Genomic DNA, 21,061 nt, shown 5'->3' with positions numbered 1-21,061 from the left:
AAACAAATATATATAAAAAAAGGTATCATTCCAGGTATCACCCCCCCCCCCCCCCCCCCCCCCCAACCCATCACAGAGGAACAAAGTACCTCCTCCCTCAGCCAGGTGAACAATCCCCCTTTTCACGACCGACCTTCAGAATAATAGACAGGTTTCAGATATTACAGGCTAACAATAGAACCAAACGACCCACTCGGTTTAAATTTGCGTGTTTCCAAGCAATACAAGCCCTTGCTATCTAAAAGCCTCAAACTCACTTTTTTTTTTTTTTTTTTTACGGAAAAAAAAGGGAATTGAATTGATTAAATCAGATCTTTAATTTCTACCTAGAAGACAGTCCAATAGACAACCAGAATCGAAAAAAAAGGTCACCACTGGCTGCAGAAAGTGTGCGGTTCACTCCAAATTCCAAGTTTTTGCAAGAATACTTAAGTGCATGATTAGTAAATTCAAACAATGAAGTTTTTGATATTAATATTTTATTGTCATTACATTGTCACAAGAACAAACTCTTTGCATTTAACCCATCCCCTTAGGGAGCAGTGGGCTGCCATTGTGCGGTGCTAAAGGTCTTGCTCACTGCTCACCAGTGTGTGGGGCTTGAACTATGATTCAAGCGCAATGCCCTAACTACTTGGTCACCATTCCCCCTCTAACAAGTGAGTCTGCAGAGGGAATCATGGCCATAACAATCCCTCCATCCAGGACTTTAACCTCAACCTGGGGCAGCTAACATTTCTGCAGACTCCATACATTCTGGATACAGAGTTCTTCAACTTTAATCTTAAGGTAAGTGTTACATGTTAGTTTAAAAGGACAGTGCAACTCCATTTTGTTTTATTCAACTGCTCTCACAAACATCTATAAACTCCATAGAACAGAGGCCTGCAGTCTCAATTTACAACGTGCACAAATAATTCGTCTTCTCTCTACAATAACCCTAGTTTGGATAGGAACATTTCCTTTTCTTTGGTGGAAATAGCTTGAAAAAATAGAGCATCTGTATAAATGTGATGACTTTATGTCATTGAATGCGTTAAGAGAAACATTTAATTTACTAGAAAATTAAGATTTCTGGAAATACTTAGCAATACTGTCTTAGACTTAGACAAACTGTATTTTCATTTTCTACACACAATGTGTAAACCAAACAAAACTAACCTGTCACCTCAACTAAATCACTTTTAGTTCAAATCAGGTACAGGAAGGCAGTTCTAGTTTTACTGGATAGTAGAATAAATCTAGTATTCTGCAGTAAGGAATCTTAATTAAATATAATAAAGATACTTTATAGAAAGTGTAAAGATGACCTTCGCAGGGGATTTGCAAACTGAAAAAAGCAAAAAGTATGGAGTAATGCAATTTTAAATATGTGCTACAAGCCATACACTGATATGATTTTACATAATCTAAGCTACTGAACAATGTGAGGCTATAGTGATAATAGTTGGTTATAAAAATCAGGACTGGCTGAAATATTCCAGCAGTTTTGATTACTGGGAGACAAATCTCTCATACTCTGTCACTTGAAAAAAAAATGGTTTAAACTTGTAGTGGTTCATGTCAATCATTAGAAAACCAGACTGCTGTCATTAAAACACACCGATTGTCCCATTAGTTATTTAGTTTATGCATAATTTGTTTTGCCTTTCTTTTGTTTATTAGTTTCTTTCCATGCAACATGGCAGATTGATACATCCCTATTTTTGCACCAATCTGAACAATTTCTTCCTTCCTTTCCTATATTTTGCGAAAAATCCACTTATTTTCTCTTTTATGCATCTATACTTAAAACATGTCAAACAAGAGAAAAGAGGAACAGAATCAAAGTTCCAAATTTGTGTGCACAGACTTAACAAAGCTAATCTGAGCCTGTTTATAATAATACTGTGTTATTCAAACTAATGCACCCAGTGTTTAGTTTTAAATCATTGAGGACTTGAATCAGTAGTACACTCTAAACATCATTCAAATACATATTTTTAAACTGTAAATTAATATGACATATTTATGTATATTGTGTGTAACCTTTGGAACAAATTCGTAAATGTAGCCGTTAATAATTGTAGATGTCCATACTGGAGTAAAACCATATTAAATTCACAAATAATTTCACTCTAATGACCAACAAGTAAAAAGATTAAAGATAGTTTATTGGTTTAATCTTTGACAGAAAAACATAACAAAAAATTAACAATGTACTGGCATTAAGCATATATATTTAAGACTGCTTTTCCAATTCTTACAAAAAAAAGTTTTGAAATGTTGCAAACATGTTTTCATATTATAATTAAACACTGGGAACTTAAATCTAATTTCTTCACCCAAAATCTATTAAGCTTTCTTCTGCAGCTAATTCACCACCACCTCTTTTTCTGGACCAATCACATATGAGTTTCTTTACTTCTTTTCCAAAGTCTTCATGCATTTTATTGAAATCCTCCTCTGGATCTAAGGACAGACATAGAGAGTCAAATAAAGGCAGAGCAGGAGTGCTGCTGACAGACACCATGTTTGAGCTTTTCTTGGGCCAAAGTTTGGGCGATTTCTTAGAAACTGCTCTGGAAGCTGAAATGCTTGAGACTTGAAGCGCGTGGTTGGAGCTCAGCGAGGCTCCTGGTCCCAAAGACTGACCTGCAGATGAAGGCAGGATGGAAGCTTGTGTGCTAGGAAGGGTCGCGGGATAGTTTGGTCCAATTGAGTGGAAGTTTGGCATCGTGAAAGGTCGGCGGAGTTCACTGGAATGTGCATTCAATGCATCTAAGAAAGAAGCAAAGAAAGACAAAAATTAGATTAGAAGTCCAGAGGTGACTGAAATAAGCACAAAGCTGACTAATGTCAGCATATTAGAAAACTGTTTTTAGCTACTGTAATAACACTGGCTAAGGTGGAGTACTTCTAAGGTTTAGTAAGGAATTATTGAAAATCAGCTCTTTTTGAAAAGATAAATTTATTCAAAATCTCTATAACTTTTTAATTGAATTTAACAAAACTGTAAAAACCTTTAGGTTTTTTCTGTCCAGGTCCTCAGGGCCCATGAAGGATATTTGTACAAACCAAGATCAGTATACAAACACAGCCAGACTGACACGTGATGTAAATCTAATACACAGCTTTCCATATCTGAATAGGTGGCACATCAGTCTGACTGTATTTTAATAATTAATTTTCTTTATATTAAATTAATAAATATGGAAAACAGTCTATGAGTTAAAGGACTAATAAAAAAACTAAAAGTGGGTGCAAAAGTTTAATTATTAATTCATTCCTTTCCACAGATTCAAACATCTACTAATACTTTGGTTCAACTAATTGCCTCAAACTGCACACTTTCTGTAGCTGTAAACATGCCTCTGGTATTTAACTCATCTCTCCCCATAACTTATATTAAAATTAGAATACAGTGTCAAATATTCAGCCTGAAGTGTTATCATCCATCGTTTATTATGTAACTTGCTTCAAAAGATATTTGTGTAGATGTATGCAAATGAAGATTTAAAATCTCTGCATTTAGTTCTTGTTTGTTGGATAATATTTCCTATAACAGTATCCCTGTGTATGACGACCCAAGTAAACATAATACTTCAAATGCCCATAAAAGCAACCTGTTGCCAGAGGGAGGGATAAACGGAACCTTGCTCGACTTTTCTCTTTAGTTGTTGCAGATTTTATTTAAAAGTAGTTTAAAACCTGATGGCATCTTAGAAACATTAAAACTTCATCAAGAGAATCTGTTATAGTTTTTCTGACACCCTTTAGATTTCTAGTGGTGGTCCAATCTTTGTTTTTGATAAACATGATTGAGAAAATAATACAAATAAAATTGTTATTCCAAGCAAAATAAACTTCTCAAAATTCAATAAAACAATACACTGAGTTTATTGTTGTAAAGGATTAAACCAGACTTTTGTTATCTGATTGTTAGAATACACTATAATATTACGCTTGGCTACTCTGTAACACAGCGTACATGGTATCAGCCTTGAGGCTGTAAACGGTGACTCACTGCCCTTCAGAACAAAGGTCGCCTTCTCCACCAGACTCCCCTCACCTTTGTACTGCTTCTCCATGTCTGTCACCAGCAGGGCCAGGTAGCTGTGGCTGGCCGACAGCAGAGCCTTGATCCAGCTCTCCTGGCTCGCCTGGTCCTCCGCCGCAAACTTGTACGTCCGCAGTCCTGGCTCGCTCCACACAATGGAGAAGGCGAACTGCTCCTCGGACACACACAGCTGGACGGTGCAGCCCTCCAGAACAATGACCCCAATCAAGTCCTTGTCCCCCGGTCGATCCTTGTAGAAGAGGAGGTTTCCCTTCAGCACGAACCAGCGCTTCTGATAGGAAGTCTTTATCTCACCCTGTGTTACAATCTACAGTTAACTGAACAGTTTACACATTTCAAACGTACCCAACTTCTTACAACACTACTTGCAAAGTAAATTGTAATCTTGCTGAATTTGTAATTGCAAAATATTGCATTACTTTATACGTAATACCAGATGTGTGGCATCAGGTTACACTTGAAATTAAAGCAGACTTGCATAATGACTATTTTACATGATCTCCCTTCGATTTGAGCTTTTTGACTTGGAAATCAGCACATATTTAAAAATTTTTTTTAATCATTATTACACTGTAAAAAATACAGAGCAACGAAATTCACTCTCTGCATTTAACTTATCTCCTTGGGGAGCAGTGGGCTGCCATTGTGCAGCGCCAGGGGAGCAGTCTGAAGTTAAAGGTCTTGCTCAGGGACCCAGAATGGCAGTGGAATTGGGGCTTGAACTCAGAACCTCTGAATTCCAAGCGCAATGCCCTAAACATCTAGGCCACCACCTAATATTTCATATCTCACTTTTAAAAGGTATATCCAAAAACAAAAAGCAATAATCAAAGTCTTTAATTGAATAAAGTTGACTACATTATTTTTCATGTCAAATTGCAGTCAAAAAACCGAATCCCCAATCTAGCTCAAAACACAATTAAGGGTGGAGACACTATAACGTGAGATTTTTGTCATACTGTGTGGACGACAAGATTTCTTAAATGGAGTGAGACATTTAATCCAATTTTAGGGATGGTCACGCATTACCTAACTAGACAAAGCATACCAGAAGCGTTAACAGTAATATAGAAGATGATTAACTATTTTAAATAGGCAGCTTTATTCAGATCATGTCCTATATTAACTAACTGACAAAAATGGCTTCTAGGGAATTTCCCATACAATGCAGTGAATGGTTAAGCTCCAGCATAACTTTCTAACTTCCTAATAAATCTTATTTTCCACAATGTTGATTTTGAAAATAAAAAATAAATAAAAAAAATCAGAAGTTTTTCATTATTTCCCATTTTGGGTAGGGAACTGATCAGTTATGGAACAATGTTGACTCAATTTCAGGCTTGCAAGAGTTGGTTTAGGACTCAACACCAGACTTTCATGTTTGTCTATGGATAAGCATTAGATCTCTTGATTAAAGTACGCAAGTCTTGACTTTGGACTCAACCTAGAACTCAACGCCCAGCTGGGATTGGGCGTTGAGTTGACACTTGAACATTTTGACATTGCCGTGGCTCTTCGGGCTTGATCATATTTGTTGACCCTAGACAGGCTTGTCTTAATTTGGGATCTAACTTGAAAACTGCACATATTGCTTTTGAAATAGACCTCTTCACTGCCCCTTCTTGACACGTAACTCAATTTGAGACTTTCACACCTTGAGGTTGGACTTGACTTGGGACTTGAAGGTCTTATTATGGCCATGACTTTAAGCCCCTAATGTTTTCACTCATCTCTGGATTTGTATTCATACAGAATGCATGGACTCGACTTTGCACATGACTTTATACCAAGGGGGGCTGCTCAGTGGTGCAGTGAGTAGCACTGCTGCCTTGTAGCGAGAAGGTCCTGGTTCAAATGTTTGCATGTTCTCCCACCACAGTCCAAAAACAAAACTGTCAAATGCTAAATTCTACTTAGGTGTGAGTGTGTGCATGACAGAGATGGCAAAAGTGCTCACTTTTCGTACTTGAGTAAAAGTACAGATACTTGTGTTAAAAAATACTCTGGTAAAAGTGGAAGTACTGATTAAACTTCTTTACCAAAGTAAAAGTAACAAAGTACAGGCTTGTAAATTTACTTAAAGTATAAAAGTAAAAGTAGAAACTACTTTTTTCATGCCATTGCCTACATTTTAAATGGATGTCTGCCAATAGGACTAGATCTCCGTTGTGTTCATTTTCAATCATCGCGTCGTCCATACTACTATGCTAACGCCACCAAGCTGCAATGATTTGCCGTGAATGAATACCACCGAATCTGTCGATTTATCTTGTAGTGGTGCGTCAAATGCAACGTAGATTCCCATCCAATTAGATTGAATTTGGTATTGATGACGTGAAAAATAATAACGGTAACTCCATTGAAATGATTCAAAACTAAAGTAACGAGCCAATTTTTTAATATGTAAGGAGTAGAAATTACAGATATTTGTGTAAAAATGTAAGGAGTAGAAGTAAAAAGTCACCATAAAAATAAGTAGTAAAGTAAAGTAAAAATATCAGAAAAATCTATTTGAGTACAGTAACGAAGTATTTGTACTTCGTTACTTCCCATCTCTGGTGCATGAATGGTTGTTTGTCATGTTCGTCTCTGTGTTTCACTGCAATAAACTGGCGACCTGTTCAGGGTGTACCCCGCCTGTCGCCCGTAGACAGCTGGAGATAGGCACCAGCACCCGTTGTGACCCCAGCTGAGATAAAGCGTGACAGAAATGGATTAATAGCAAGGGTAGATTCACACCCGCCACATTTGGCTCAATTTTAACAGACCAGAGTATGATTCCCTCCTTGATTAGACCGTTTGTGCAGGTGTAAGTTAAGACCACCGTAGCAGCAAACTTAGTATCTAAATCATACCTGTTCCACTATCTGTTGCTAGGCAACACTGCCTCCAGCAAGCGACGGGTCTACATTGAATGAGGTTCTCTACACACAATGATTTTACAACTTAAATAACAGCACAAATATGCTATGAAGTAGACCAATCAGACCAACGATCCTTACATGCATGGCTTTGCTGTAAGCTGAAGTCCAATTGTAAAAATTACTATTTGAATACAAGCTGGACGAAATAAAGTCAGCGTTTGGTCCGGATTAAACAAACAAGCTTAGGGACTTTTCTAAAGTTTGACTCTACTTGGGGAATTTAAAGTATTCCTGACGATTTGACTCAAGCAGTATATATTTTTACTTTTTACTCAACTTTGTTCTGTCATGTCTCAGCTTGACTGAAGATTCGAAAGGGAAAACTTGAGTCTTACTTGAGACCAGGTCTCTCCTCTGGTATTCACTTTTATTACACTACTGCAGCTTTAAGACCCAGATGTTTGTCAGTCTGTCTCACACAGAAACACTAAAAAACACAAGACATGTTTTAGAGATCATTTTAATTAGAAAGTTTATTTACCTTTTTGGAGAGGTACCCCTCTTTGTCCACAGGTGAGTTGCAAGATTCAAAGTAGCTGACAACTTTTTCGTCAATCTTCATTTCAACATCGCAGGGTGGTCAAGATATAAACCTGCCACACACAGACACAGAGTAATGATTGACATACACTTGTTTAAACCACTTCCGTGTTTTTTTTTCTGAGTAAACTAATTAATGAAATGTTGCTTTTTACAAACTATAACAAATATTGGATATATCAAACATTTTCTTTGCGGGTTTCACAGCAGAAATCATTCGATTTCCTATGTTTTTTAATAATAATAATAATGATAAAAATACGTTAATTTTTCACAACAATAAATGAGTAGATTTACTTGTGCTCGTGCCTCCGCCATGAATACCTGTCCAGCTGTTTCATTTAAAGCGACAGAGTCAATAAAAAACCTAATCAGTGACAAAGGGTCGGTTTCTGTTAGGAAGAGACGGTTTGAAGAAATTAGGAAGCGAGAAAGCGGCTCCCATCCACACGTCTGTCGATTACTCACCTTACAGAGGAGCGTTTCGCAGTTTCCTCCCCGGGGTGTGAGAGAGGGTGAGACAGCAGCTTCCTGGTTTGGAAGGTGAGGCCAGCCCCACGTCCACATATCAGCTTTCAATTTACTAATATTTTGATTAAATATTTAGAAAACTTCACTGCTTTAAAATCGCTCAGGCCTGTATTTATAACACAGCATTAATGCAAAGTAAAATTCCTCTATCTTTAGAGTTTGGATCAGTTTAACAGTGTTGCGTAATTGTGCGGTTTGTCTTTGCAGAGAAATGCGCTCGTTTCATTTTTGTTTCAAAACAGCATCAAGTTCAACTATTTCAAAATAAAAGTATTTCAGACTGCCACACTTGTATGATACAACGTGGAAGTTAACAATGCACAAAATCCCAAATAATATTACAGAAAACAGTTCCTATAACTGTGTGTATATATATATATATATATATATATATATATATATATATATATATATATATATATATATATATATATATATATATATATATATATATATATATATATATATATATATATATATATATATCGGCATAGTAATTAAAGAAGGTGCAAACAAGGAGGAAAAAGGTGCATTAAGAAAAAATATATATACTGTGTGTGTGTACATATATACACACACATTATATATATATATATATATATATATATATACACACACATTATATATGGTATGTGTATATATGTACATATATGTATACATGTACATATGTGTGTATATGTATATAAATGTGTATATATGTATATATATGCATATATACATATATCTATATATGCATATATACATATGTATATATATGTACATGTATGTATTTATATGTACATATATATATATACATATATGTGTGTGTGTATATATATGTGTATATATGTATATAAATGTGTATATGTGTGTGTGTGTGTATATATATGTGTATATATGTATATAAATGTGTATATGTGTACATATATACATATATGTACGTGTGTATATATGTACATATATACACATTTTATATATATATGTATATATATATACGTATGTCTGTGTGTGTATGTATGTGTATATATATCACACTTAAAACGGCAGAAGTCACAGTTACTCTGCATTTGTGATGAGGATGTTCTTGTTTGAAAACCTTATGCTGAATTTTTAGAGTTTTGTTGAAGTATAAATCAACACCAGGGTAGAATGTATTAGAAATCTTTGGACTGTTCTGAATGTTGTACAGTAGTAACTAATCAGTGCATCTGGGCAAAACTTACAGTGAACTAGTTACCATAGAACTTATCTGAATAGGAATTTCTATGGCATGTAAACAGCCTAAAATAGATTTCTGCTCAGTTTTTGGAACAGGAAAGCTGATGTCTTTTTTTCATGTTGTTATAAGCCACAGAATTCAGAAGCTCCCCAATGCTAAACTTGTATAAAAATAGAAGAATCGTGGGCTTCATTCACTTTTTCAATAATAATGAGCTCAACATATTTGTTGAAAAAGTGGTTTATTTACAAGGAAACTAAGTCCCCACTTTGGGATTTTGCATCTAGCTGCGATATGACTTTTAATCTGCATTAGTTTACTATTCTGAATCTAATCCGACCCAACTCTGGCCAATATCAATAAGATTGAGGAGCCATGAGAAAAGGTATATTTGGTATGTTTATTATTTATGGTGCCTTTGACAAAAAGACACCCAGCATTTGAGCCATATTGTCTATATAAGGGTTGCTAGTTCTCAGGGTTCACTGCCCTTCGTGTTTTAGCCATCAGATGATGCAAAAGCCTGTTGACCACCTTTTCATTCAGATCATATGTGTGAAGGCGGGGAAAGTGAAAGCCCTTTGGGAAACTCCTCCAACTCCCATTGTCATTGTGACACAGCACACACAAGTGAACACTGTTCACCATGAAATTGCATTTATGCCTCACCCGTGCAAGGGGGCAGCCCTCAATGGCGCCCCAAGGGAGCAGTGTGGCGGGACGGTACCATGCTCAGGGTACCTCAGTCATGGAGGAGGATGGGGGAGAGCGCTGGTTAATTACTCCCCCCACCAACCTGGCGGGTCAGGAGTCGAACCGGTAACCTTTGGGATCCAAGTCTGACACCCTAACCGCTCACCCACGACTGCCCGAAACACCTTTTCTTAACGGTTTCTTAACTCTGAGGACCAGAGTTAAGAAACCGTAGTCTATGTCAACAAATCCACAGCCAAATGAATATAAGAACAAAAATTAGTTCTACAATGATATATTTTTAGTCACTTTTATTTGTTTATATGAATTCAATCCAGTCACCTATAGCTGTGCAAAATAGGGGTAATACTTTGATATATCTGGGTAAATTATATGAATAAACAAAAGGCCACTTCAAAAAGTTTAGATTAACACTAAAAATACTTTAATCACCATTTAATTTAATGATCACAATCAACAGGAATACCAATGCATCAGTAATGCAGCTTTGCCCGGTCTGACTTAAGATCACAGCGGTGCAGAAAAAAATAAATAATTGACTAAAATCAGTCTTTTATTCATGGTGCACCAGTCTGAAGGTTAACAACATGTAATCCCATATCTGACCTGATTGTGTTTAGTAAAATCTCCCATATCCAATGACTCAAATAACAGCATCTGTGTAAAAACGAACCCTTTTAACAGACCAATTAGCAAACTAGTGGGACATGGCTCCAAAACACAAAGTTGTCTTAATCAAATGCATAAAAAGACAAAAAGAACAGATATATATTAGATTCTTTTTTTACAGCAGCTGAGAACATTTGCTTTGCAGGAACCTCCTTACTGCAGCTCCCTCCAGGCTCGCTGCAGCTGCAGAGTCTCTCCTATGTGGATCCTTTGGTGTCTCTTCAGATTCTCCCCTCGGCTGAAGCTCTTTCCACACTGACTGCAGTAATACGGTTTCTCCCCTGTGTGGACTCTCCTATGTTTCTTCAGGTCTCCTGCCTGAGTGAAGCACCTCCCACACTGTAAGCAGCCGTATGGCTTTTCTCCTGTGTGACAGCGCTGGTGGATCTTCAAGTTGGTGACCCGGCTGAACGTCTTGCCGCACACGATGCACAGGTGCAGGTCGCTTTTTCCAAGCTGCTCCAAACATACTGGACTTCTGTTGACAGCAGCCCTGTTGGTGTTTGCATTCTCCTGCCTGCTATGTGGGCTGTGATTTGTATTAACAAAGACGGGTTTGTATTGTTCAGTGCCGACTTGTGGTGCGGCAGGATTATTAGGGGTCTGACTCGAAGAACTGCTGCGTAAGTTGACACGTTCAGCCTGCTGTTGATGTTGTTGCTCCTGTGTTGTACACGACGCAGCAGCTTGCTCTGTTTCTGTTTTTATTAAAGGAAGGTGGGTCGTATTCTCTGAGAGCAGAGCATCTGATTCCCTGGTGGCACATTGCGACACTTTAAGTTCCTCACTTGTTTCAATCATCTCCTCTGGTCTTACTTTGCGACTCTCAGCTCCTGAATGCTTATGATCAACCAGTTGCTCCTGCTCTTTGAGTTCCTCCTTCATTCCAAGGTTGAGTGCAATGCAGCTTATCAGTGTTGGCTCTCTGCTTATATCTGGATTAGGCTGTTGAAAAAGCCCCAAATCTTGGTTTCGATCCTCCACATTATCTGGTTTTTTAACTAATGTCTTAGTTGTACAGAGAATAGCTGCAAATTTGGATAAAAAAAGAAGTGTTCTTTACTATCTGTAATAAGTTAGACATCTTAAGAGGACTGTAAATATTTAATAAAAACACTTAACCCACCTCTGTTTTCATTGGTTAATCTAACCTGAAGCTCGTGCAGTTTTCTTTTCAGACTTTCATTCTCTCTCTGCGTTCTGGAGGTTCTCTGTTGGTACTCCAACACTGTCTCTTTCACCACCTCCAGAACCTCCTGCACAGCTTCAGTCAGCAGCTTGGCCACACGGGCATTCAAACGTTCCAGTTTAGACATCCTAGACAAGGAGATCAGGGAAAAGAAAGACTGAATGTGAAAAATGAAATAAAAAAAGGTTTGAAGTTCAAACCTTGGAAACCAAGTCCAGTGGATTGTTTTTTAAACTTTTACGGAAATAAAAAAATTAAAACCCCTCCCGTTTACAGCAAAGACCTGCAAAAAACTGCAAGTGCGGACAACTGATGAAAGTAGAGTAGATGTGAGATGTCAGCAATGCAAAAGAAACTGCAAGTCTGGCTATTAAAGGCCTTTCTTTGAAGTCTGATTGGTTTAAATCGGATTTTCTTAGTGGGACTTGCCGTTTCTTTTTAAAGATTACTTTACTTGACCCTTTTTTAAGTTTGGTTTACTAAACAATAACAGTTCCCTCGGCTATTATAGAAATTAGTACTATCAGGTTGAGTTTATAAAAACATTCCGGCATCCCTAGACAGTGGAGGAATTTGGACAAACCTCAGTTTTAGCTCTTTTTTTTTTTTTTTTTTTTTTTTTTTTTTTTTCTTTTTTTTTTTTGCTACTCACCACACAAGCGACAGAAGACATCCAGGCCGAGATCATACCTACTCCCCCTCCCTCCCCTTCCCCCACTTACAGAGTGCAAACCCGTGAGGGGGTAAGCACTTGCCATAGGTGTTAATGTCCATGCCCCCCCCCAGCCCAGCAGGCCCCGAGGCACCCCGGCACACCAGAGGCCGTGGCAGCAGGGACAGACAGCCAGGCGTACACCGGCCCAGAACCCAAGCAGCACTCCCCACAGAACCCGAACCCCCGAACCCCCACCGGGGACCCCGCCCAAGGGCAATGCGCCCCAGGGATCCCAGGCCCAAGGAGCCACCCCAGACCCACCCCGCAGTAGGGCCGGGCAATGCCCAAAAACCCCCGGCACCGGCGCCAGCACCCCCACCCCGACCCCGGCCCCCGAACGACTCCCCCCAACACCGGTCCCACAGCACCAATCCGAAGAAGAAGAAAGCCACACAACACAGCTAAGCGCAAATCCCGAGCCCCACTCCAAGCCCCGATCCCCCCGCCCACACACCCCCTCCCACACAAAAAACAAACAAAAACAAAAACAAAAAAATTATAATATTCTCCCCCTCACCGGAGAAGAACGGCCGCAAACAAGCCAGTGCCCAACACCCACCGCCACACCACGAGGACCCCTCCACCCAGATGCTCCTCCCCAGAAAAGTCAACATGCCTGCCCTCCCAGGAGACAGGCAAGCCCGCCGAACAGGAATCCCCCCGGCAGCGCACCGCCGGCATGCGGGGGCCCGAGCAGCCCCAACAGAAACAACACCGGAAGGCCGACAAGGACGAACCGACGGCACCAACCAAGCCCCCAGGCGGACTCCCCCACCCAAAAACACAACGAAACCACCCCGCCCCCACCGACCACAGCAAACACAGCCGCAAGGCAAAGCAAAGGACAGAGCAGCCCCACCCGGCGCACGCCAGAGAGCCAGAGCAGCAAGGCCGCCCCAGCCGCCAGAAGCCGGCACAAGCAGCAAAAAGAAAGCAGCAGACGCGACCCCACCACCCCCGCCGCGCCCGGCGCGAAAGCAGCACGACCCACCCCGCTCCGGCCCCGCACCGCCCACAGGCCGCCGAGAGGAGGACGGCCACGCCGGCCACGGCCCGTCCCCCCCCCCGCCGCCAAACACCGAGCAACCCTCCACTCCCAAGCCGCGCACGATGCACCGCACCACGCGTCACCGGCACCCGCCCCAACAGAGCGAAGCCACACCCCGACCCGGGGGCACTCCAAAGGGACCCCCGACGCCCGCAACCCGCCCACAACAGACACACACGAACCCCGGCCACAGGCGCGACCACCCACGCCCCCCCCGGACGACGCAACCACGGCAAGCACCACGGCCAACCACCGAAACCCGGCACCGGAAGACGAGGCACGCCCCGACGCCCCGCAGAGCAGAAGCACCCCGGCCAGCACCACAAAAGAACCGATGCCCGGCGCCCAGCCCCACCCAGCAGCAGCACAGCCACCAGGCCAGTAGCCCACGTCCGCCACCACGGAACCCCCCAAGAGCACCGCACGCGGCCGCCGCAGGACCCCCCTGCGGCGCCCCAGACCCCGCCCCGACGGGGGCAACAGTCCCCCGGGCCAGACCCGCCAGGCTCATTTTAAAGCAGCGCTAAGTAACATTTTTCCTTAAAGGAATAGTACACCCAAAACATGATTAGCCTTCATTTTCTACTCACCCCCATGCTGAACAACACTCTGGAGTACTTTTTTGATATCTCAAATGCATCTGGAGATCTGGGAGGCTTCTTGCTGTCTGCTGACATTCAAATAATGGAGGTCTATGGTGCCCGAGACAGAAAGGTCCATAAAAGTCCACAAAAAACGTGTCAATATTCCTCCATACTGCTCGTCCGATGTATTCCAAGTGTCCTGAGTGGGTAGCATCCAGAATTTACTCGAAACGAAGTCATTTAGAATGTTTTTAGAGCATAAACAGTAGTGTATAGGATTTCCTGAAAGCGCGCACATGCGCGCTCACGAGGCTACGGGGCTACGAGGCTACAAACCAGATGAAAGTGCGCATTCAGCGTCTGCTCTGCCAATAATGCAAGCGTAGAAGAAGAAATGTGCTGTTTACCTGTGCAAAGAAAGAAACAACGAAAGAAAAATGTCTGAGGACTTCAGTGTTGAGGAAGAGCATGAGTTCTTTGCCGAGCTGAATGCGCTGGTTTGGTCTGCCGGCTTCCGTAGCCTCGTGAGCGCGCATGTGCGCGCTTTCAGGAAATCCTATACACTACTGTTTATGCTCTAAAAACCTTCTAAATTACTTCGTTTCGAGTAAATTCTGGATGCTACCCACTCAGGACACTTGGAATACATTGGACGAGCAGTATGGAGGAATATTGACACGTTTTTTGTGGACTTTTATGGACCTTTCTGTCTCGGTCACCATAGACCTCCATTATTTGAATGTCAGCAGACAGCAAGAAGCCTCCCAGATCTCCAGATGCATTTGAGATATCAAAAAAGTACTCCAGAGTGTTGTTCAGCATGGGGGTGAGTAGAAAATGAAGGCTAATCATGTTTTGGGTGTACTATTCCTTTAATATATCCTCTTAAGTCAATGTAATGGTAATCCAAGTGATTATGATAAGACTGAGTGGTTTCTCGTTTCCCCCACTGCCTCTGGTTAGAAAACCACACTTGCATGTTTCCGTGCGACCGGCCCAGTGACAGTCTTGTAGCACTGATCTCTGAGAAAGGTAAAGAACTTTATGGCAGCCCTGTGTTTCAGGCCACAGGCTGTGTTACCCACACTTTTTTGGAGGTGTATGACATGGTGGGGCCAGCAAAAGAAAGGGAAAAAAAAAAGTCAAAGAAACCTTCATAAGAACAGGAAAGCCAGATAAAATGCAAATCAACTGGGACAGGGCTTAACCAAGTGCGAATTTGGCTGAATTGCCTTATGAAAGCAAATAAAAAAACTGTCTACAGAAGATGCTGACATAAGGTGAGTTAACACCGAATGATATTCTCACATCAGAAGCAATTGATTTACAGGTCATCCCTACATAGAGGGTGGCTTAGGAGCTCTAATGCAAGGCAAAAGTCAAGTCAGCGAAGAGAGAGTGGCGCTACACCTGCAAAGGTCACAAAGCAAAATCACAGTTGAAAGATCTTAACTTTGATACAACTTACTTACAACAGTGCTATTTTTAGAGTCCTGTAGGGGAAGAGCAACTCAAAAACATACTTGCTACATCTTTAAAACAACTTCAAATGCAAACATTCATTTACTCAGTGCAAGAAAACATTAAATGCCAACATTTTCACTAAAGACAAATGTCAAGCTTTTTTCCTTTTGGTCAATAAAACAAAGTTCCTGTTAATATGCTGAAGATAAGGCCTCTGCCTCATCAGCTGTGACTCGAAGGTTCACCTAGAAAAGAGAAAACCTTTCTTTCTTACAGGCTTTTAATCAGTGCAAAAGCATCAATGTTTCTTTGTTGGTATAGACATAAACATCCACTATGTCAGAGGCTTATTTTCATAAAATAATCATAAAATAATTTATGTGTTGAAGATTTTAATGTGATCTGAGTTGAAGTTAATTTATGCTGACACATGTACTTTACCTGGTACACCTCTTCAAATTATTAAAAAAACAGAACTGCTAATTTCAAGGCATGAACTTTACAAGTTAAGGTACCTCAAGGTGGTGGTGATGATTCAGGCTTAAAGGTATAGTGGAGGATGTTCTTTTTCCAGGTGAATAATCTAAATAAGTCTTCCTCCTAATTGTCAATCTTTCTGGGGATTTTTTACGTAAGGCCGTCCTACGTGCTTGTCCCCATTTTCACTTACTGGTGGTGAGTCTGACATCATAGAAAAATTTAAAATCTTTTGGAAAGTAAGCTTGTATGAGCGATGCAAACAGCAACTATTAAACAGAGCATCCACGAGGAGAAATGGGTTTGTGCATGTTCTCGCACGCGTTTAAAAGGCGTTGCCGCGCGGAAGCGGGTACAGGGTTGTGCATGGGCATTTTATTTTTTTTTTAATGGAGAAGGCGGCTCTTTTAAAACTTTGTGCAAATCCTCCACTATGCTTTTAAGTAGGGATGCACGATATAATCGGCCCCCTATCGGTATCTGCCTGTATCGGCCTTAAAACTGAATATCGGACATCGGCCACCCCAACGATATTTAACCCGATATTTAATAACCTTCTCAGTTTCTAAAGTCTAAAAAAAAAATAAAAAAAATACTACTTCTTCTTCTTCCTCAAAAACTTCTTTTTTACAGACTTAAAAACTTCTAAAGACGAGGGAAAAATATTGATACATTAAAATATCACAATATCTTCATATGCTGATATATTGCCATTTAAAAACACCATATCAATCTCTTTTACTAATGAAATATTGCTATATGTCATCGTTATGCTACGAAATCACCCAAAAATTCACGAAATTTTGCCATATTTTTATATGTTGATATATTGACGCGGTATCGATCTATTTTACTAACAAAATCGCACAAGAATTTGCAAAATATCACGAGAGTTTGTTACAGAACGATGAAATTTCACAAGATTTTGAAAGTAGAATAGATCGATACCACGTTTTTAAGAATCAATTTGATATCAGCATATGAAAATATATTTGAGTTAGGGTTGTCACGATACTAAACTTTTCAACTCAATACCGATACTAAGTAAAATATTCGATACTCGATGTCATTTTCGATACCACAAGGATAAAAACAAAGACTCCAAAATTCAACAGAATTTTTTTCATTAATAAACAACATACAATAAACAATATTTTGAGGTTGTATGCTGTGCACAATATTAAAGGCACACTATGCAACATTTTTCAGTTAATTAATGTGTTCCATAACGTTATGGATGATTAAATGAGTCATTCCAGGTTGAACAAAGGTATTCTCGGCCGCCCTGGTGGTCTGTGGGGGAAATACCGCACTTGCAACTGCAGGAGCACCGACCCGCACCCACAGGCTCAGAAGTCTCGTGAGAGTCAGTCTTGCTTTACGGCGAGAACTGCTACACCCCCCAGTTAAAAGCATGCTCGTTGCTAGCACAGTGGCAATCTTTGTGCAGTAATGCTACGTTCACGCAGCAAAAGCACGTCTGCTGCTTCCTTTTTGCTGCTTGTACCAGTTTGTTCTGACGCGCGGCTGAAGCAGCTTTGCTGCTCTGGCTGCGCGGTGCAAAAGTGTGTCTGACGCGCATTGGGCGGAGCTTCACTAACCTTTCTCTGCCTTGCAGATATATTTGCTGTGATCAGTGGGAATAAAGTAGTTTTAATATGTGTTTAAGTGAGAAAATACACCTGAAAACGTAATCAGTGCAGTCAGTTCATTCAGATTATTATCCTGCCTTCAATATTTTTTCTGTCGGAGCCGCTCAGACCCCCACATACCAGGGATGTGCCGACAGTATGGATCCCTTCATCAGCAGCGGTTCACCGCGGCAGCTGGTAGGTGTTTTTCATCTAAATAATCCAAACTGCATATTCTGCCGGCAGATTTCTGCATTTTAAGTTAATTTAGGCGTCAATAAACTGTTTAAGAGGAGTGATCATCAGCGCTGTGTCTCTCTCCCTGCGTTAAACGCACCCGACGCGCTGCTTCAGCTGCTCAGACGTGCTGCGCCTGGTGCTCAAAACGCGCCGCGGGACCTTTTGCTGCGCCTTGACGCGCGTCAACCATTGACTTTGCATGTAAACTCGCTGCTTCTGTCGCGCCAGCTACGTCCAGTGTGAACGCAGCATTAGTCATTCGCTGCTAAGCTCAAAACAACCGCGCCTGGCTTGACGGAGAAACCAGGAGAACAGCTGTGCATATTTACGACAGTGCACTTTTACTTTCGCCCTCCGGGGGGAGCCTCGCTGGAAAATCAACACCGGTTGCATAGTGTACCTTTAAGCAAGCTTGATAAAAAACTTACAAAATTAAAATTATGTGTTCCTTCCTTGGCTATGCTTTACACACATAACAATGACACTAGCCAAACCAGTTAAAAATTAATAATTCTCAGCAGCTGCACCTGTTACAGAAAAAAGTCTGAAACTGAAAAGTGCACAGAATTATTCAATCACACAGTGTTCAGAAAGTGCATTTTCCTTTAATCTGTGCATAAGATGAATGACTGTTTAGGTGTCACTGGTGGTAGCACTGTATCGATACTTTTGAAAATGAGTATTGTATCCGGATACAACTTTTCAGTATCGATACTTTTTTGAGTATCGATACTTTTGACAACCCTAATTTGAGTATATTATTTTTCAGAGTGACCGAAATGAATAACAAAACTGCTATTTTCAATGACTACGGTACTTATTTTTGTCCAGCTTTAACATCGGTATCGATATCGGTTATCGGCTACATGAGTTTTAAAATATCGGCATATCAGATATCGGCCAAAATCCCAATATCGTGCATCCCTACTTTTAAGCTCGAACCAAGAAGTGGGGAAGAAAAAGGGTTTAGGTGTCATTTGATGAGAAATGCGTTTTGGAGTAAAATAGCAGATTTGATCATCTAAGAAGCAACTGATCTACCAGGACTTCCTCAATGCAAATGTTTTTATAAATTTTTTATTTTACAAACATCCACTAATTCTGTAGATAAAGACCCCTCATGATGGCACGGGTCATGCTGTCATAAAATGACACAGAATCACCAAAACCAGAATTTTTTTCCCCCTGGTTTGATGAGTCTTATTTTGAGTAACAATATCAAGATTTCCTGATCAGAGTTTGAAATATTCAGCATGGATGCATCATGTCTTGTTAATATTTCCGGCAGATGGGGGTGGTGTAGTTAAGAGGTCTGTTTTGTTGTGCCAAACAGAGCGAAGAGTTTTAAAACCCCAGCCTACTATGTACTGCTTTATGATCACATCTGTTAGGATAATGCATTATGTTATATATTTTTTACATTTGGTTATGGCACATTTGGGGCCTGTAGGAATAAAAGCTTTTAAAAATCGCTTTCATGTAAATATTGCATAAAACTTCTGAGGAATGTTTCACATAGAATGATGAATCTATGCTATAACAGTTAAACTGAGGCTGTAATCTACTGAACTGATGGCTACTGTATATATTCAGACTGAAAATAAAGCTCTTAAACTTCCTTTTGATGAAAAAGAATAGATTTTAAAAGTTTTGTTTAGATTTTTTTGTTATCTAATCTGCTAATAGTGTGTTCTTTTTTAAAAATCACAGGTCTTTTAATTGATTCACATCTACAAAATATATTGACTCATGCTAATCAGATCTGGGTATAAAATTCGAACAAATCAACTTTCAATTCCTATATATGTAAAAACTAACTATATTTTAGCTACAGTGTTTTTATTCAGACATATCAGCAGCGATTTTAAACTTATATTTCTGGCCGGATATCAAACTTTATATTATACAGAACATATTGTATTATTTATTGTATAATATATAACTAAAATAAAAATGAACACTCTTTTTATCCTAAGCTTGAACAAATCAGTTTCCTGTTCAGATATTTAGAGCCTCCTGTTATGGGTAGCTAACATTAGCCACATTAGCTCGGCTCCGTTTAGATTCCCACAAATATCCCTAAAACTTCATAAACGTGGCTAAATCATGACTCTGAACAATTTCTGCAGAGTTTAAATCACAGAGAATATAAAGATTTAATGTTTCTTTCAATAAAAAAAACAACACAATTTTACTAACCTATGGATACCACTTATATTCCAGGAAGCAAGACGGAGGTGACGTAGGCATTAGAATACTTTTCAAAATAAAAGCCGGTCAGGGATGTTTAAAAAAAAAACAAAACCTTAAAGCAGTGCGGCTAGAATTTATCTGGCTTACATTATGTTGGCAAAAAGATAAACGAACGAATAAATGAAATAATTTCAGTTGTGTTTTGTTCACATGCCCAAAGTTATTGGCCAATTCTAATTTCAGTATTATCTAATTTATGAAAGTTAAGACTTAAAAAGAAAAAAAGATAGAGCGTATCAATTAGACTAATTAGTTCAAATCAAAGGTTAGTAGAATTGTATTTTTTCCAATTCAATCTTCCTGTTTTTTCTGCATTTGCAGTTTTTAGCCAACCTGCTGCAACCAGTGGAGTAATTGCTTAGTATCAGAATCAGGTAAAGTACATTTTTAAGTGCTTTTACTCATACTCTAGGGCTGTTCCAAAAACTTTAAAAGGACAATATGAAACTATTCAGGACTGACAATAGAAATGAAAATTAAATAAATCTACATAATTTCTAACCATGTGCCTGGTGAAAAACTGTGAGGGACAATAGGCCAACAGTGCACTATCCTGATGCAATTTAGGTGTGAAGTAGCTACACCCTAGTTCACCCAAAAACCCTTTAATGAATGCAAAGTTGGATGAAATCAGTAGTTTATTCAAGTATACTAGACGTGCTCTAATTTCATACTTAAAATCAGGCAGTGCACTTAGAGTTTACTTATTCTAAACTATATTTCATATACTTAACAAAAGTATAGTCAAGTGTACTTGACTTACACTGAGAAGTATAAAAAGTGTTTACTAAAGTATACTTTAGTAAAGTCAAAAATGTCCCAGT

The 21,061-nt window shown here is 39.8% G+C and overlaps 2 protein-coding genes across 5 annotated transcripts; both read right to left on the bottom strand.

Annotated features, from left to right (window-relative positions):
- Positions 1-2,132: 2,132 nt before the first annotated feature.
- On the bottom strand, positions 2,133-8,192 carry LOC119792238 (sesquipedalian-1-like). 4 transcript variants are annotated; one of them, XM_038298799.1, is made up of 5 exons: positions 7,822-7,986; positions 7,466-7,577; positions 4,052-4,355; positions 2,635-2,760; positions 2,133-2,451 (listed from the first exon to the last, which is right to left on the bottom strand). In XM_038298799.1, the coding sequence occupies exons 2-5, from the start codon at positions 7,544-7,546 to the stop codon at positions 2,321-2,323; spliced, it is 642 nt and encodes a 213-aa protein (XP_038154727.1). In that variant the 5' UTR covers positions 7,547-7,577; positions 7,822-7,986; the 3' UTR covers positions 2,133-2,320. The 4 variants fall into 4 exon arrangements, with proteins under 4 accessions (XP_038154727.1, XP_038154725.1, XP_038154726.1 ...); XM_038298797.1 differs by lacking the exon at positions 7,822-7,986 and adding an exon at positions 7,993-8,192 and having other exon boundaries at positions 2,133-2,760; XM_038298798.1 differs by lacking the exon at positions 7,822-7,986 and adding an exon at positions 7,996-8,192 and having other exon boundaries at positions 2,133-2,760; positions 7,466-7,579.
- A 2,050-nt stretch (positions 8,193-10,242) lies between these two features.
- On the bottom strand, positions 10,243-20,233 carry LOC119792239 (zinc finger protein 135-like). The gene is made up of 3 exons (XM_038298800.1): positions 20,184-20,233; positions 11,763-11,953; positions 10,243-11,664 (listed from the first exon to the last, which is right to left on the bottom strand). The coding sequence occupies exons 2-3, from the start codon at positions 11,950-11,952 to the stop codon at positions 10,790-10,792; spliced, it is 1,065 nt and encodes a 354-aa protein (XP_038154728.1). The 5' UTR covers position 11,953; positions 20,184-20,233; the 3' UTR covers positions 10,243-10,789.
- Positions 20,234-21,061: the final 828 nt, after the last annotated feature.

The sequence above is a fragment of the Cyprinodon tularosa genome, unplaced genomic scaffold, assembly GCF_016077235.1.
Source record: "Cyprinodon tularosa strain WSP-4 unplaced genomic scaffold, ASM1607723v1 ctg416, whole genome shotgun sequence".
Lineage (NCBI taxonomy): Eukaryota > Metazoa > Chordata > Actinopteri > Cyprinodontiformes > Cyprinodontidae > Cyprinodon > Cyprinodon tularosa.
Note: the sequence above shows the minus strand (reverse complement) of the source record. Positions and strands in the feature narration are given on the sequence as shown.

Coding starts and splice junctions, on each gene's coding strand:
- LOC119792239 (XM_038298800.1), bottom strand. CDS start 11,952: ATGTCTAAACTGGAACGTTTGAATGCCCGTGTGGCCAAGCTGCTGACT. Junction 11,665..11,762: donor ATTAACCAATGAAAACAGAG/GTGGGTTAAGTG, acceptor CCAAATTTGCAG/CTATTCTCTGTACAACTAAG.
- LOC119792238 (XM_038298797.1), bottom strand. CDS start 7,546: ATGAAGATTGACGAAAAAGTTGTCAGCTACTTTGAATCTTGCAACTCA. Junction 4,356..7,465: donor AGGGGTACCTCTCCAAAAAG/GTAAATAAACTT, acceptor ATTGTAACACAG/GGTGAGATAAAGACTTCCTA. Junction 2,761..4,051: donor CATGGAGAAGCAGTACAAAG/GTGAGGGGAGTC, acceptor CTTCTTTCTTAG/ATGCATTGAATGCACATTCC.